At 45.6% G+C, this 18,357-nt stretch overlaps 1 protein-coding gene across 1 annotated transcript; it reads left to right on the top strand.

Moving 5' to 3' along the window:
* The first annotated feature begins 6 nt into the window (after positions 1-6).
* LOC106592627 (transmembrane protease serine 6) lies at positions 7-16,886 on the top strand. Its single transcript, XM_045713268.1, has 18 exons — positions 7-494; positions 971-1,106; positions 1,315-1,448; positions 1,740-1,807; positions 5,397-5,584; positions 5,717-5,758; positions 5,935-6,154; positions 7,746-7,882; positions 8,474-8,586; positions 9,448-9,557; positions 9,666-9,808; positions 11,102-11,200; positions 11,534-11,647; positions 11,741-11,857; positions 12,056-12,226; positions 12,507-12,773; positions 13,074-13,210; positions 13,633-16,886. Exons 3-18 carry the CDS (start codon positions 1,446-1,448, stop codon positions 13,798-13,800), a joined length of 2,097 nt encoding a protein of 698 aa, XP_045569224.1. The 5' UTR covers positions 7-494; positions 971-1,106; positions 1,315-1,445; the 3' UTR covers positions 13,801-16,886.
* Positions 16,887-18,357: the final 1,471 nt, after the last annotated feature.

The following is an 18,357-nucleotide window of genomic DNA, read 5'->3' as shown; positions in this document are numbered from 1 at the left end:
GGCTTCACGAGGACATGACTATTCTTAAATGTTTCATGTTTTGACAGTTACCAGAGAGAGAATAAATGTCTCGCAATCAATCATTTTGAATGCGTTTAATAAATACGTTTATATTTTAGGCTATTGCTATTATTGGTTAAAGTTTAGGCTACTAGCCTATATAGTCCAATGGGAATTCGGGAGATCCAACGCAATTGAGGAAATATTGACAAGAGGGCTCTAGCCTACCTTTGGACTAGCAAACACAAGGTAGAGTTGTCTCCCCTGTCGTTACTAGCGGTCGTTACCGACATGTCTGATTGGACGGATATTCTACCGAGATACATGAAGAAATAAAACGTTCCAACTATCCACCACCGGTCTTTTTTGGACGGAGATGGTCTCGCGTGGAATAACGGATTTGTGAAGTTAAGGCGCTCGGGCACGGCTCCAAAAAGTCGCGCTCCTGTGATTTGGAGGTAGCACCAGCTCCTGTGGACCTGCCATTGGAATGGGTCAGTAGATTATATAAGTATTGTGATATTGACAATGTAGGCCTATGATTTAGTTACTATATAAAATAAATAATAGATGTATTTTATGTTCAATGCACATTGGTTTAGTCATTCAATAATAGCCTATAGTTTATTTTATAAGAAAAATGCTCTGTCCAGGGCTTCAGGCTTCACCTGCATTTACTATAGCTATATGCAGGCCTTATGCTGGTTTATGTTGCAGGAAGAAGTTGACAATAGACACAGATCTGGGGTCAGTTTAAACCTAACCTATGAATGGGGAATTGTTCAACTGACCTTAGATCAATGTCAGTTTTAGTTCTAGCTTTAGCATGAGGTCTCTGCACTAGTCTGCAGAATCCTCATCCACTGTTCTTACAGACCTGATTATACAATATAATACTGTAAACTCTGATCCCAGGCCAGTTGTTAACTGGGGTGCATTGTGTGTGTGTGTTTGTTGTTGTTGTTTACAGGTGGGACCCGGTAACGAAGCCTCTGTGACATCCTCTAAGATGTTGAGACGACCCTGCAGGTGTCTCCTAGCCTTCCTTATCATCATCACCATCATCATCCTCTCGGGAGGAGCAACTCTGTCATGGTACTTCCTGGGTGAGCAATAACCTGGGACACACACACACACAAACACACACACACACACACACACACACACACACACACACACACACACACACACACACACACACACACACACACACACACACACACACACACACACACACACACACACACACTATGACTGGCTATCTGATATGTAACATGCCAGTAAGTCTCTCCCCCTCCCCATCCCTCCCTCCAGAGTACATGGTGTGGATACTGGAACCCAGGGTACAGCAGCAGTATACTGCTAGACTCTCTATCCTCAACAGGAACTACTCCTGTTGAGGAGCCAGCCCAGCCTTCACAGCCCAGGCCAAGGAAGTAGAATATATGGTATAGGACAAGGGATTATGGGAAAATAACCTGGGACACTCACACAAGCATGCCCCCCCCACACACACAATGTCTCTGTATTATCTTTATGTTTCACAACTTTTTATTTTAAACTTAAATCCTCTGTTGCTCTGACTATTGCCCCCCCCTCTCTCTCTCTCTCTCTCTCTCTCTCTCTCTCTCTCTCTCTCTCTCTCTCTCTCTCTCTCTCTCTCTCTCTCTCTCATTTATATATATATATTTCTCTCTCTCTCTATCCCCGCCATCTCTCTCTCACTCTCTGTCTCTCAGGTGAGGAGGATAGTGAAGGGCTCAGACCTATCTCGCTACTTCAACTCCACCAAAGTCTTTGCTTTTGGGTACATAAAACCAGATCTATAAATACAGGTCTGCATACATATCTATGTCATGTATTTCTATACCTAGTACTGTACATCTATGACTGTAAATATACAGTTGAAGCCGGAAGTTTACATAAACCAGCGAAATACATTCAAACTCAGTTTTTCACAATTCCTGACATTTAATCCTAGTAAAAATTCACTGTCTTAGGTCAGTTAGGATCACCACTTTATTTTAAGAATGTGACATTTCAGGAATAATAGTAGAGAGAATGATTTATTTCAGCTTTTATTTCTTTCATCACATTCCCAGTGGGTCAGAAGTTTACATACACTCAATTAGTATTTGGTAGCATTGCCTTTAAATTGTTTAACTTGGGTCAAACGTTTCGGGGAGCCTTCCACAAGCTTCCCACAATGAGTTGGGTGAATTTTGGCACATTCCTCCTGACAGAGCTGGTGTAATTGAGTCAGGTTTGTAGGCCTCCTTGCTCACACACACGTTTTCAGTTCTGCCCACACATTTTCTATGGGATTGAGGTCAGGGCTTTGTGATGGCCACTCCAATACCTTGAGTCTGTTGTCCTTAAGCCATTTTGCCACAACTTTGGAAGTATGCTTGGGGTCATTGTCCATTTGGAAGACCCATTTGCGACCAAGCTTTAACTTCCTGACTGATGTCTTGAAATGTTGCTTCAATATATCCACATAATTTTCTTTCCTCATGATGCCATCTATTTTGCGAAGTGCACCAGACCCTCCTGCAGCAAAGCACCTCCACAACATGATGCTGCCACCCCCGTGCTTCACGGTTGGGATGGTGTTCTTCGGCTTGCAAGCCTCCCCCTTTTTCCTCCAAACATAACGATGGTCATTATGGCCAAACAGACCAGAGGACATTTCTCCAAAAAGTACAATCTTTGTCCCCATGTACAGTTGCAAACCATAGTCTGGCTTTTTTATGGTGGTTTTGGAGCAGTGGCTTCTTCCTTGCTGAGCGCCCTTTCAGATTATGTCTATCGGGCTCGTTTTACTGTGGATATAGATATTTTTGTACCTGTTTCCTCCAACATCGTCACAAGGTCCTTTGCTGTTGTTCTGGTATTGATTTGCACTTTTCGCACCAAAGTACGTTCATCTCTAGGAGACAGAACGCGTCTCCTTCCTGAGAGGTATGACGGCTGCGTGGACCCATGGTGTTTATACTTGCATACTATTGTTTGTACAGATGAACGTGGTACCTTCAGGTGTTTGGAAATTGCTCCCAAGGAAGAACCAGAATTGTGGAGGTCTACAATTTTTTTCTGAGGTCAAGGCTGATTTCTTTTGATTTTCCCATGATGTCCAGCAAAGAGGCATTGAGTTTGAAGGTAGGCCTTGAAATACATCCACAGGTACACCTCCAATTGACTCAAATGATGTCAATTAGCCAATCAGAAGCTTCTAAAGCCATGACATCATTTTCTGGAATTTTCCAAGCTGTTTAAAGACACAGTCAACTTAGTGTATGTAAACTTCTGACCCACTGGAATTGTGATACAGTGAGTTATAAGTGAAATCATCTTTCTGTAAACAGCTGTTGGAAAACTTACCTGTGTCATGCACAAAGTAGATGTCCTAACCGACTAGTTTTTTAACAAGACATTTGTGGAGTGGTTGAAACACTTAGGTTGGGGTCATTAAAACTAGTTTATGTAAACTTCCGACATCAACTGTATCTAGGTATTAAACATACCTACCCACACAACATTGGCGCACATTATACACTTACATGCATATCTATATCATGCAGCCTATATCTTTACAGTACCAGTCAAAAGTTTGGACAAACCTACTCATTCCAAGGTAGGGGGGGGGGGGGGGGGTAAATAGAAGATAACCCTATTTGGTAAAAGACCAAGTCCATATTATGGCAAGAACAGCTCAAATAAGCAAAGAGAAGCGACAGTCCATCATTACTTTAAGACATGAAGGTCAGTCAATACGGAACATTTCAAGAACTTTCAAAGTTTCTTCCAGTGCAGTCACAAAAACCATCAAGCGCTATGATGAAACTGGCTCTCATGAAGACCGCCACAGGAAGACCCAGAGTTACCTCTGCTGCAGAGGATAAGTTCATTAAAGTTAACAGCCTCAGAAATGAACTGCACCTCAGATTTCAGCCCAAATAATTGCTTCTCAGAGTTCAAGTAACAGACACATCTCAACATCAACCGTTCAGAGGAGACTGTGTGAATCAGGCCTTCATGGTCGAATTGCTGCAATGAAACCACTACTAAAGGACACCAATAAGAAGAAGAGACTTGCTTGGGCCAAGAAACACAAGCAATGGACATTAGACCGGTGGAAAACTGTCCTTTGGTCTGATGAGTCCAAATGTGATATTTTTGGTTCCAACTACTGTATCTTTGTGAGACGCAGAGTACGTGAACAGATGATCTCCACATGTGTGGTTCCCACTGTGAAGCATGGAGGAGGAGGTGTGATGGTGTGGGGATGCTTTGCTGGTGACACTGTCAGTGATTTATTTAGAATTCAAGGCAACCTTAACAAGCATGGCTACCACAGCATTCTGCAGCGATACGCCATCCCATCTGGTTTGTGCTTAGTGGGACTATCATTTGTTTTTCAACAGAACAATGACCCAACACACCTCCAGGCTGTGTAAGGGCTATTTGACCAAGAAATAGAGTGATGGAGTGCTGCAGATGACCTGGCCTCCACAATCCCCTGACCTCAACCCAATTGAGATGGTTTGGGATGAGTTGGACTGCAGAGTGAAGGAAAAGCAGCCAACAAGTGCTCAGCATATCTGGGAAATCCTACATGACTGTTGTAAATGCATTCCAGCAGCATACCACCCTGCATCACACTGCTGGCTTGCTTCTGAAGCTAAGCAGGGTTGGTCCTGGTTGGTCCCTAGATGGGAGACCAGATGCTGCTGGAAGTGGTGTTGTAGGGCCAGTAGGAGGCACTCTTTCCCCCTGTCAATAGAAATATCCCAATACCCCAGGGCAGTGATTGGGGACATTGTCCTGTAGGGTGCTGTCTTTTGGATGGGATGTTAAACAGGTGTCCTGACTCTCTGTGGTCACTTAAGATCTCATGGCACTTATTGTAAGAGTAGGGGTGTTAACCCTGGTGTCCTGGCTAAATTCCCAAGCCGTCACCTAATCATCCCCAGCTTACAATTGGCTCATTCATTCCCCTGTAACTATTCCCCAGGTTGTTGCTGTAAATGAGAACGTGTTCTCAGTCAACTTACACGGTAAAATAAAAAATGAATTCCAGGTGACTACCTCATGAAGCTGGTTGAGAGAATGCCAAGTGTGTGCAAAGGGTGGCTACTTTGAAGAATTTCAAATACTTGTTTAACACTTTTTTGGTTACTACATGATTCCATATGTGTTATTTCATAGATTTGATGTATTCACTATTATTATACAATGTAGAAAATAGTAAAAATAAAGAAAAACCCTTGAATGAGTAGGTGTGTCCTAACTTTTGACTGGTACTGTATTTTGATCTATAAAACATTCTTGCAATGCCCACACAAACTTTCGATCCAGCTGTTATCAGCTCACTGTGTCCCTGCTTGTTTCCCTAGGGAGGGAAGTGTGGTGGCACACTTCTGGCTGGTACTGTCAGTCCCCGACAGCCATGTTGGTAAGGTAACTATGGAGCGAGTCAGCAGCTGCCTACAGAGTCTACTCGGGGCCTACAGAGGGAGCGACAGAGAGGAGACTGCTAACTATGGAGAATATCTGTTGCATCTTCCCTCTTTCTCTATCACAGGTGAGCGGGAGAGGAATGTGGTGAAAGGACCTGAGTTTTTATTATTCTTTGTGTTTAGTTGATCGTTGTATTATTTGTGCCTCATCATGTTATTTTCTGTTTGCTTGCTTGTTTTTTGTTTTAACCCCTCAGAAACAGACCCCAAAGTTGTAGAACTTTTGAAAGCTTCATTTGGTATGATTTATTTGATCTTCTCACTTTCTGCATTATTTTAGAAGCTTTAAGAAGTGCTTGAACTATGTCAATTGTAGGTACACTTGAAATTAGTGAGGAGTGTTCATCTCTTCCTGTTGCTCTCTTTCTCTCTCCCACTTTCTCTCCCTCCTTCCTCCTCCCTGCCCTGTCCACAGACTGCTACAGGTACCAGGTGGTCAGCTCCAGCACAGCTGTGGCTAATAGGGGACCTAATACCCAGCGCTCGTCCTGCCTTTGGCACCTCAGGGCCCCGCAAGGCACCAGCACCCAGAGTTTCAGACTGGAGCTGAGGATGGAGTGGCTGCTACCAGAGTGTAGAGATAGACTGGCTGTCTATGATGGTTTAACGCCTACTGATACTCACCTCATCACCTCGTAAGTTTATAAATACATATGCAGCTATTGGATCTTAATTTGACCTGTATTCTCACACCAAAATATTCCTGCAGCAACAGGTTTTGAATGTTTGCTTGATTTGTTGTTAGGGTATTAGCTGACCAAAATTAGGCTACATGGAAAGTGCAATACTGTTAACATAATCGTGTGTTAGTGTGAGTTTTCAGTGAATTCATGTAAATCATGAAGCTCGTCTTCATTTCCTGAGGTGCGGGAAATTCTTACCAACAAAACAGTGATCAAATTAAGATCCTATATCTGTACAATACATGTAACTGCCAAAATAACTGCCAAATTGTCCATTACAGTATTTTAGCTACCATGGCTAGAAGAAGAGATCTCAGTGACTTTGAAAGAGAGGTCTCAAAGGAGCTTAGGGGGTTTAAATGGTGTGTGTGTGTGTGTGTGTGTGTGTGTGTGTGTGTGTGTGTGTGTGTGTGTGTGTGTGTGTGTGTGTGTGTGTGTGAGTGTGTGCCTCAGTCACCAGATCTCAACCCAATTGAAAACTTCTGGGAGATTGTGGAGCGGTGCCTGAGACAGCGTTTTCCACCACCATCAACAAATGATGGAATTTCTTGTGGAAGAACTGTGCCGCATCCCTCCAATAGAGATTCAGAATCTATGCCAAGGTGCATTGAAGCTGTTGTGGCGACTCGTGGTGGACCAACACCAGATTAAGACACTATGCTGGTGTTTCCTTTATTTTGTCAGTTACCTGTTCATCCAGTATAGACAGACAGTGTAAAGACAGACTACATGATGCTTTAACACCAACAGATAGTCACCTCATCACCTAGTGACTTTATGTTGATGTTCTATAAGCTCTCTCTCTCTCTCTCTCTCTCTCTCTCTCTCTCTCTCTCTCTCTCTCTCTCTCTCTCTCTCTCTCTCTCTCTCTCTCTCTCTCCCCCCCCACCCACCAGTCTGTATGGCTGCAGCAGACAAGAGCATGTGTTGTCATCAGGAGAGTGGATGACAGTGGTCTGGAAACAGGGTCTCTACAACTACAAAGACCCCTTCTCCCTGTCTGCACAGGCCTGGACCACTGAAGGTGAGGTTTATATGGTTGTTATTAAAGTGTTTCAACTGAGAGTTATATGTTGCTCTCTTATACAATGACTTTACAAACACTTTCTTCCTTTCACATTCATCATCATCAATCCCTCTCTCTCTCCCTCACTCACTCCCTCTCTCTCCCTCTCTCTCCCTCTCTCTCCCTCTCTCTCCCTCCTCTCTCCCTATCCCTCTCACTCCCTCTCTCGCCCTCTCTCTCGCCTCCCTCTCTATCCCTCTCACTCCCTCTCTCCCTCTCTCTCCCCATCCCCTCTCTCTCCCTCACTCCCTCTCTCTCCCTCTCTCTCCCCATCCCTCTCTCTCCCTCTCTCTCCCTATCCCTCTCACTCCCTCTCTCTCCCTCACTCCCTCTCTCGCCCTCTCTCTCCCATCCCTCTCACTCCCTCTCACTCCCTCTCTCCCTCTCTCTCCCCATCCCTCTCTCTCCCCATCTCTCTCTCTCTCTCTCTCTCTCTCTCTCTCTCTCTCTCTCTCTCTCTCTCTCTCCCACCACCAGTCTGTATGGCTGCAGCAGACAAGAGCATGTTGTTCATGTGTTGTCATCAGGAGAGTGGATGACAGTGGTCTGGAAACAGGGTCTCTACAACTACAAAGACCCCTTCTCCCTGTCTGCACAGGCCTGGACCACTGAAGGTGAGGTTTATATGGTTGTTATTAAAGTGTTTCAACTGAGAGTTATATGTTGCTCTCTTATACAATGACTTTACAAACACTTTCTTCCTTTCACATTCATCATCATCAATCCCTCTCTCTCTCCCTCACTCCCTCTCTCTCCCTCTCTCTCCCCATCCCTCTCTCTCCCTCCTCTCTCCCTATCCCTCTCACTCCCTCTCTCGCCCTCTCTATCCCTCTCACTCCCTCTCTCTCCCCATCCCCTCTCTCTCCCTCACTCCCTCTCTCTCCCTCTCTCTCCCCATCCCTCTCTCTCCCTCCTCTCTCCCTCTCTCTCCCTATCCCTCTCACTCCCTCTCTCTCCCTCACTCCCTCTCTCGCCCTCTCTCTCCCATCCCTCTCTATCCCTCTCACTCCCTCTCCCTCTCTCTCCCCATCCCTCTCTCTCCCCATCTCTCTCTCCCTCTCTCTCCCTCTCACTCCCTCTCTCCCCCTCTCTCCCTCTCTCTCCCCATCCCGCTCTCTCCCTCTCCCTCTCACTCCCTCTCTCTCTCCACATCTCCACCTCACCCTCTCTTTCTCTCTCTCTCTCTCTCTCTCTCTCTCTCTCAGTGTGTTCCTCCAACATAGAGCTGCAGCCAGTATCAGGGGTACAGGGTAGTCTACGTACCCCCTTCTATCCCAGTTACTACCCACCAGACACCAACTGTACCTGGACATTCACTGTGAGTGTTATACTGTACATCCCCTTCTACTGTCTTCTACTGTCTTATATTGTCTTCTACTGTCTTCTACTATCTTATATTGTCTGCTACTGTCTTCTACTGTCTCATATTGTCTTCTACTGTCTCATATTGTCTTCTACTGTCTTCTACTATCTTCTATTGTACTGTACTGTCTGCTACTGTCTTCTACTGTCTTCTACTATCTTATATTGTCTTCTACTATCTTATATTGTCTGCTACTGTCTTCTACTGTCTCATGTTGTATTCTACTGTCTTATACTATCTTCTATTGTACTGTACTGTCTGCTACTGTCTTCTACTGTCTCATATTGTCTTCTACTGTCTCATGTTGTATTCTACTGTCTTATACTATCTTCTATTGTACTGTACTGTCTGCTACTGTCTTCTACTGTCTCATATTGTCTTCTACTGTCTCATGTTGTATTCTACTGTCTTATACTATCTTCTATTGTACTGTACTGTCTGCTACTGTCTTCTACTGTCTTCTAAAATCTTATGTCTTCTACTGTCTTCTACTGTCTTCTACTGTCTTATATTGTATTATACTGTCTTCTACTATCTTATATTGTATTATACTGTCTTATATTGTCTTCTACTATCTTCTATTGTATTATACTGTCTTCTACTGTCTTATATTGTCTTCTACTGTCTTCTTCTATTGTATTATATTGTCTTCTACTGTCTTTTACTGTCTTATATTGTCGTCTACCGTCTTCTACTATCTTCTATTTTATTATATTGTCTGCTACTGTTTTCTTCTGTCTTCTACTGTTTCTAACAAGTCATAACATGGGGCCATTCTGTTGTATTCAATTGTATATTTGTTTGTGTGTGTCCTAGGTGCCCTCTGCAGACTATGGACTATCTCTGGAGTTTGAAGGTTATGAGCTGAGCAGGGCCAACTATAACCAGGCCTGTACACAGGGACAGTGGATGGTACAAAACCGCAGGTACACACACACGCACACGCACAGGCACACGCACGCACACACACACACACACACACACACACACACACCTGTTTCATCCGTATCATTTTACCCGTGTCTCTGCCTCAGGTTGTGTGGGACGAGAGGTCTCCAGCCGTATGCTGAGCGCCTCTACCTCCTCTCCACAGCAACCAGCGTTGTCATGACGTCCGAGGTGTCAATCACAGGGCCTGGACTCCAGGTCCACTACAGCCTCTTCAACCAATCAGATCGTGAGTCTGGGGCCTGGATGACAGACATTGGTCAAGGGTTTGACCTCAGACCTAGGGTTAGGGTTAAGGTGCTATAGGTAATCTTTCTCTACAGACTGTCTGTCTGTTCAACCAATCAGATCGGGAGTTATTTTGAACAAGAGGTGTTTAGGGTGATTTTTAGGTTGTGTGCTGAAAGGATGTTACGTGACAGATGAAGAGATGAGAAAGTGGAAGAAATGATGTGCTTATGACATACAGTAAGGTGTGTTTGTATTACATACTACCAGTCGTAACAGGCTGCTGAGGGGAGGACAGCCTGTCCTGGTCAGTTCCTGTGTTCTCTAAATTGTCTGTGTTCCAGCCTATCCTGGTCAGTTCCTGTGTACTCTAAATGGTCTGTGTGTTCCAGCCTGTCCTGGTCAGTTCCTGTGTTCTCTAAATTGTCTGTGTTCCAGCCTATCCTGGTCAGTTCCTGTGTACTCTAAATGGTCTGTGTGTTGCAGCCTGTCCTGGTCAGTTCCTGTGTACTCTAAATAGTCTGTGTGTTGCAGCCTGTCCTGGTCAGTTCCTGTGTACTCTAAATGGTCTGTGTGTTCCAGCTTGTCCTGGTCAGTTCCTGTGTACTCTAAATGGTCTGTGTGTTCCAGCCTGTCATGGTCAGTTCCTGTGTACTCTAAATGGTCTGTGTGTTCCAGCCTGTCCTGGTCAGTTCCTGTGTTCTCTAAATTGTCTGTGTTCCAGCCTATCCTGGTCAGTTCCTGTGTACTCTAAATGGTCTGTGTGTTGCAGCCTGTCCTGGTCAGTTCCTGTGTACTCTAAATGGTCTGTGTGTTGCAGCCTGTCCTGGTCAGTTCCTGTGTACTCTAAATAGTCTGTGTTGCAGCCTGTCCTGGTCAGTTCCTGTGTACTCTAAATGGTCTGTGTGTTCCAGCCTGTCCTGGTCAGTTCCTGTGTTCTCTAAATTGTCTGTGTTCCAGCCTATCCTGGTCAGTTCCTGTGTACTCTAAATGGTCTGTGTGTTGCAGCCTGTCCTGGTCAGTTCCTGTGTACTCTAAATGGTCTGTGTGTTGCAGCCTGTCCTGGTCAGTTCCTGTGTACTCTAAATAGTCTGTGTGTTGCAGCCTGTCCTGGTCAGTTCCTGTGTACTCTAAATGGTCTGTGTTGCAGCCTATGCTGGTCAGTTCCTGTGTACCCTAAATGGTCTGTGTGTTGCAGCCTGTCCTGGTCAGTTCCTGTGTACTCTAAATGGTCTGTGTGTTGCAGCCTATCCTGGTCAGTTCCTGTGTACTCTAAATGGTCTGTGTGTTGCAGCCTATCCTGGTCAGTTCCTGTGTACTCTAAATGGTCTGTGTGTTCCAGCCTGTGACGGCATCAAAGACTGCCCCAACGGACTGGACGAGAGGAACTGTGGTCAGTTTACCAAGTTAAAACACATTCAGAACATTTAAATTGTGAAACATTTATAAGGTATTTACATTTTATTGAGCCTAGTGCATGTAGCTATGATTGTTCAAAAGGCCAAATCCTCACTGGAAATCCCTGTGGAACTAAAATGTCTTCATACATTACTCAATGACATCTAGCCAGATGAGAGGAACATTCAACAATTTAAAAAAATAGATTAGTAATTATAAAAATGTTAAAATGACCTGTTTCAAGTTAGGGACAATCATCGGGCTGTATAGCATATATCATTAGCACCAAATGGCTGATTGACTGACACTCTGTGTGTGTGTGTCCCAGTGTGTATAGCCCAGTACCAGTGTCCAGAGGACAGTCAGTGTGTTGACTACTTCAAGGTGTGTGACCAGCACCCAGACTGCCTAAAGGCCATGGATGAAGAGAACTGCACTGAGGGTAACTGTGTGTGTGTGTGTGTGCGTATTATGCATGTGTGTGTGTGTGTGTACAGGTTTGTGGTGTATTGATACATAATGTGTGTGTCTCTAGGTGTGCAGTGTACAGACAAGACGTATGTGTGTGTTGACGGGACGTGTCTGAAGAAGCCTAACCCAGAGTGTGACTTCATCACCGACTGTCCTGATGCCTCCGATGAGAGACACTGTGGTGAGAGAAGAAGACGCACACACGCACACACACACACACACACACACACCTACAATCTCTCTCTCATGCTCATTTATGTATCTGTGTGTGTGTGTGTGTGTGTGTGTGTGTGTGTGCGTATCTGCGTGCGTTTCTGTGTGTGTGTATGCGTGTGTGTGTGTGTGTGTTTCCGTACCTGTGTGTGTGTCCTCTTGCCAGACTGTGGTCTGAGGCAGTTCACCAGTCGCGTTGTGGGAGGAGTCAACGCTACTGAAGGGGAGCGGCCATGGCAGGTCAGCCTTCAGATCGGTGGACGTCATGTCTGTGGGGGGGCTCTGGTCTCCAGCCAATGGGTGGTCTCCGCTGCCCACTGTTTCTATGACGACCGGTTTTAATGTTGTTTTGCTTCTTGTTGTCTACCATTCTCTTTCCCCTTATTCTCCTTAACCTCCTCTCCTCTCCTCTCAATTCCTCTCCTCTTGACTCCTCTCCTTCTCCATCTCCTCTCTGCTCCTCTCGTCTCCTCTGCTCTCCTCTCCTCTCGACCCCTCGCCTCTCCTCTCATTTCCCCTCCCTCCATCCCTCTCTTTCCCCCTCCACCACCCCAAGTCTTTACTTTCCTAGCGTGTAAACAGGAAGAGAGAGAATTAAAATGTTCCCTCTCCCCCAGTCTCTCCCAGAGCGTGGACGGTCAACCTAGGTAAGTTCCTATTGAACCGCAGCAGTCAGATGGAGGACACCATTCGGGTGCAACAGATCCTCCTGCACCAGTACTACGATGACGAGACACACGATTATGACTTGGCTTTGCTGCGACTGGAGAGACCTGCAGCTCCAGGCACCCTGGCCCAGCCCGCCTGCCTGCCATCACCTACACACCAGCAAGAACCTGAGCTACTCTGTTGGGTCACGGGCTGGGGGGCGCTACGTGAAGGAGGTGAGGAGGGTGGGTGGGTGGGTGGGAGGGTGTTTAGAGAGGTTTTATAAAGGCAAAGATCTTTTCATGTATTCAGTTCTATATAGTCCTCCAAACACTTGCAGCAGCACAAATACTTACAAAACAAGAGAGCAAAAAAACGAAAATGTATTTTAAGAAAGGTAACCTATCATGCCCAATATGTTTCCACCAGTTGGATGAACAGTAAAGCTTGATTCCAGATAAGGAAGACTACCTGTAACTCTCCATGGAAACACTGTGATTGACCTCTAACCTTTGACTTCTAACCTCTGACCCCAGGCACTCCCAGTAACGTGCTGCAGAAGGTGGACGTGCGTCTGGTGAGCGAGGAGGCCTGCTTCCGTTCCTACGGTTACATGGTCACTCCCAGGATGTTGTGCGCCGGCTACCGCAGCGGAGAGAAGGATGCCTGTCAGGTACAGGAAGTGATTTTAGAGTAGACCCACACACACTCAACGCACAGATTGACTGGTTGGCACCTCAGGTGAGGGAGGGTACAGGGGGTTTCAGAGTAGTAGGAGCCGGGAAAAGAGAAAGCAGCAAGTTCAATGTCCTTTAATATCTGAACCTTTCTGCTATCGTTCAGCTAATTGAAAACTTTTCGTCATCTCTCTTTTACTTTGTCTATGCTGCCTCCTTTCCCCTGTCTCTCTTTCTCTCACTCTCTCTCTGTCTCTATCTCTCTTTTACTTTGTCTATGCTGCCTCCCTCTCCCTTCTTTCCCCTATCTCTCTTTCTCTCACTCTCTCTCTCTCTCGCTCGGTCTCTCTTTTACTTTGTCTATGCTGCCTCCTTCCCCCTTCTTTCTCGTCTCTCTCTCTCTCCCTCCCTTTCCCAGGGTGACTCGGGCGGTCCGTTGGTCTGCCAGGAGAACTCGGGTCGTTGGTTCCTAGCGGGCGTGGTCAGCTGGGGAAAGGGGTGTGGCCGGGCCGACTACTACGGCGTCTACACCCGCGTCACCAAACTCACCGGCTGGATCAAAGAACACATCTCTGGACCTGGCTGACCTTCATCATTCTCACCATCATCATCCCAAAACATTGTTATCATGTAGTAATTGTTGTGATCTATTCTCTGTGTCAGTCCTTAGTATATTTAGTCCGTCAGGGTTTTAACAGTGTCATTGACCTTCTGGCAGTCTGGCACCAAAGTTCATCAACCTAACAAGCAGACTTTCTGGCTCCTCTGGGCAAATACACACTCTGCAGTATTGAGCTCTACATCCAACACTGCCAACTAGTGGAAGCTGTTAGAATTACAACATAATTAAGTACTACCATACCAACGCAATAGGCCCCTCAAATTCAAATCTGGACCTTAAAGCTCCACTGCTTCTGTTCATTCTTCCCCTAATCAGGGACTGATTTACACCTGGGACACCAGGTGTGTGTAATGAATGATCAGGTAGAACAGAAAACCAGCAGAAAACCAACCAGCAGTACTCTGGACCTCGTATGGTCACATCTGAATGCACCTGCAATCGGCCTTGATTCCTTCATCGAATGTTTTTCTGTTTATATACTGCTGTGGATTGGAATATGGGTTATGCACAGATCATTTCAGTCAGTGCACTACACTTTAAATGCTGATTGCGTTCAGTGTATTTCATTACATGATCTAAGGTTTATGATGAAAGCCATTGAAGGCCGAAACGGCCATCTTTAAAATGGTGAGCGTGAGTTGCGCCGTTCCCTTTTCAATTACATGATGTTCACCATTGACAATTAGAGCTAGAGCTTGTAAACCTTTCAGAACACGAGGAAATCCTAACTGGCACCCTATTCCCTCTGGGCTCTGGTTTAAAGTAGTGCACTATATAGGGAATAAGGCACCATTTGGAACGCCAACCATGAGGGTCGGAGTCATCATGAGGTTTCATCAATAAACCAGCAGAACTGAAAGGGTTAAATTAGAACGAGATATGTTTCTGAGTACTGTTGGGTCTGGTACCCAGAGAGAGTCTAGTCTATTCCAGACAGAAAACACACACGCACCAGTGGAGGCTGTTGAGGGGAGGACGGCTCATAATAAGGGAGTCAGTGGAATGGAATGAACCACATGGAAACCAGGTGTTTGATACCATTCCAATCATTATTATGAGCTGTCCTCCCCTCAGCAGCCTCCACTGATACACACACATATATATATATATATATACACACACACACACACACAGACAGACAGACACGCAAACACACACACACGCACTCACATATATACATACATACACCTACACACATACATACAGACACACACATACATACACAGACACACATATACAAACACCACCATAAGGAGAGGTAAACAAGAGCTGCAGGACTCATTAATTAATGAGGATGATTATTATTAGAGAGAGAGAGAACACCGCCTCAGGCTGGTATTGCCACTGTATTGCAGTATGGCACTGCTGTCTGGCACCGCAGTTCTCTGTGCGCGCGCGCGCGTGTGTGTGTGTGTGTGTGTGTGTGTGTGTGTGTGTGTGTGTGTGTGTGTGTGTGTGTGTGTGTGTGTGTGTGTGTGTGTGTGTGTGTGTGTGTGTGTGTGTGTGTGTGTGTGTGTGTGTGTCCCAGGCTGCCCCTCAGTAAAGCGTTGGGTGGGGTCAAAGATAGTTGTGGTGGCCTAGTCTGTAATTACAGCTATATAGCTGGAGCCTGTCTGCGTGCGTGTGTGCGAGAGTCTCATAGTATAAAAACAAACTTCACTCTTTCAAAAAACGTCTTTAATACACAAAAACGTAGAGAATATACTGTATAGAATATAAACATCAATAGTATTCATGTATAAAACAAATAGCACATGTACTTATAAACACACAATTTAGCACCCATCGATAAATTTTTTTAAGCACCAATTCACTGACATCATTCCTTGAGATTTTAAAAGTTTACTAGCGTTTGTCTGATCAATCAATCAAAAACCTAAATGATTATATTCCTAATTGTGCCTATATTCTAATGACCCATAATTCATTAAGAAGCTCCTCGACTCCCTCTTGTTTATGACCCTGTTTTAGTTGGCTCCAGATAGAAGTCGCCCTTAGGTACAGATCTAGGACCAGTTTTCCCTCACCCAATCCTATCCTTAATCATCATTAGGAAGGACAATGCAACAACATCTCCTCTTGAACTAACCCCCTGCTGACATCACCAATTCAAGTCATTATCCAGTCATTAGGTAGAATAGTCTATGTAATATTATCTCAAATAGAGGGTGCTTATATTTGTCCTGTTTCACACATGTACACGTGTGGTGGCCAGTGGGAATGTGTTTCTTACTTATCCCACTCCCCCTGAGACCCTCTCAGACGGTGGGGTTACAGATCCGACATGAGTGGAGGCAACCCTGGAGCAGTTAGGGTTGACTGCCTCTCAAAGGCAGATCAACAGATTCAAACTTTTGGTTACCGGCCTAATGCTCTAACCTCTAGGCTACCTGCCACCCTAAAAATCACTCTGTAACTCTATCTATTAAAGCTTTTACAAGGGAACAGAGAGAGAGAGAGAGACAGAGAGAGAGGGAGAAGATTGTGAAAAAGAGAGAGATTATTTTGGAATTAGTGAGTGTAATATTTACTGTCACCTTTTATTGTTTATTTCACTTTTGTTTATCCATTTTACGTGCTTTGGCAATGTAAACATGTTTCCCATGCCAATAAAGCCCCTTGAATTGAATTGAGAGAGAGAGAGAGTATAGTGGAGACACTTGTTAGTCTGTGGATGTCTGCACCTGTATTACTCCTGGAACACTGACAACTGGTGCTTTCATTAAAACAGCCAGCTGTGCTTTACAAACTATCCTTCTGATACACTGAGTAGGCAGCCTTTTCCCTTTAACAAACTGGAACTGGTTTATACTGTGTAACACAGTGAGGGGAATAGACAAACACTACAGCTAGGTTGGAGGTAGAAACCAGTGCTGTGTTTCCCCCTGCCTTTGACCCTGTGTGGTCCCTGATACATGCATACCATTACTCAACACCTCTCTCTCTCTCTCTCTCTCTCTCTCTCTCTCTCTCTCTCTCTCTCTCTCTCTCTCTCTCTCTCTCTCTCTCTCTCTCTCTCTCTCTCTCTCTCTCTCTCTCTCTCTCTCTCTCTCTCTCTCTCTCTCTCTCTCTCTCTCTCTCTCTCTCTCTCTCTCTCTCTCTATGCGTGTTTGTGTTGGCAACAGCCTCAACAGCCTAAGCGCGGTAGGTAAAATCCCTACATCCACCAAGTCTGCCAAGAAAGCCTCAGACACACACGTGCAGGCACGCCAAACACACAAAGAGAGAAGGAGAGCCAAGAAAGCTTCACTCACCTCAACCTCAGGGGGGAGAAGCTTTAGAAAACCCCAGGTCCTTTCTCCTCCCACACAATAACATGTACTGCTGTTACTGTACGTTAGTCGTTGTTATCATGCAGCTCCTACTAATATACTAGTGTCTGAAAGGAGGATCATTACCACATATTTACATATATCTGGTTTACTTTAGGCCAGAGGATGTTCCCACAGGAAAAACAATGTTGATCTACATGAGAGTCGCAGCTCTTCCTCAGTTCATGCTACTCTACTGTATGTTTACATTAGTTAGTTAGTTAGTTAGTTTACACTAGAAAGGGCCGATCTTAGAGATGTCCTAACTTGAGGGGTTGTGACCCCACTCTCCCATCTGGGATACATTCTCAGAGACTTTCTGCCTTACCCTTTCTATCTTTCTATTTCCCTCTCTCCTTCTCTCTCATTAGAATGCAGTCTCCTCTCGCTCGCTCTCTCTTCCATTCACCCTTTTATCCCTTTCTCTCATCCTACTTTCTCTCTCCTTTTACCCCCTTTCGCCCCCTATTTTCCTTTTCTCTCTACTATTCTCCTCTCCCTCTCTGTCTCCTTCTTCTCCCCCTCTTCCCTCTTCTCTCAGGGTAGTGCGGTCAGTCAGAGGTCTGGTTGTCATTAGCTTCCTGTTACTGATTTAAAGAAAAACAGCCCCGAGAGACAGAGAGAGAGAGAGAGAGAGGGAGGGAGGAAGAGAGAGGGGGAGGAAGAGCAAGAGAGAGAGAGGGAGAGCTGGAGAGAGGAGAGAGAGAGCAAGAGAGAGAGAAGGAGAGAGGAGAGAGGGAGAGCGAGGAGAGAGGGTGAGAGGGAGAGAGAGACAGAGATGGAGAGAGAGAGCAAGAGAGAGAGAGGGAGGGAGAGAGAGAATGAGAGAGGGAGAGAGAGGGAGCGAGAGAGAGAAAGAGAGAGAGAGAGGAGAGAGAGAGCAAGAGAGGGAGAGGAAGAGCAAGAGAGAGAGAGGGAGAGAGGAGAGAGGAGAGAGAGAGCAAGAGAGCGAGAGATGGAGAGGGAGGGAGGGAGGGAGGGAGGGAGGGAGGGAGGGAGGGAGGGAGGGAGGGAGGGAGGGAGGGAGGGACAGAGACAGAGAGCAAGAGAGAGGGAGAGGAGAGAGAGAGCAAGAGAGGGAGAGGAAGAGCAAGAGAGGGAGAGGAAGAGCAAGAGAGAGAGGGAGAGCGTGAGAGAGGAGAGAGAGAGCAAGAGAGAGAAGGAGAGAGGAGAGAGGGAGAGCGAGGAGAGAGGGTTAGAGGGAGAGAGA

The sequence above is a fragment of the Salmo salar genome, chromosome ssa02 (assembly GCF_905237065.1).
Source record: "Salmo salar chromosome ssa02, Ssal_v3.1, whole genome shotgun sequence".
NCBI classification, from domain to species: domain Eukaryota; kingdom Metazoa; phylum Chordata; class Actinopteri; order Salmoniformes; family Salmonidae; genus Salmo; species Salmo salar.
The sequence above is the reverse complement of the archived record's forward strand: the minus strand, read 5'-3'. Positions and strand labels throughout refer to the sequence as shown.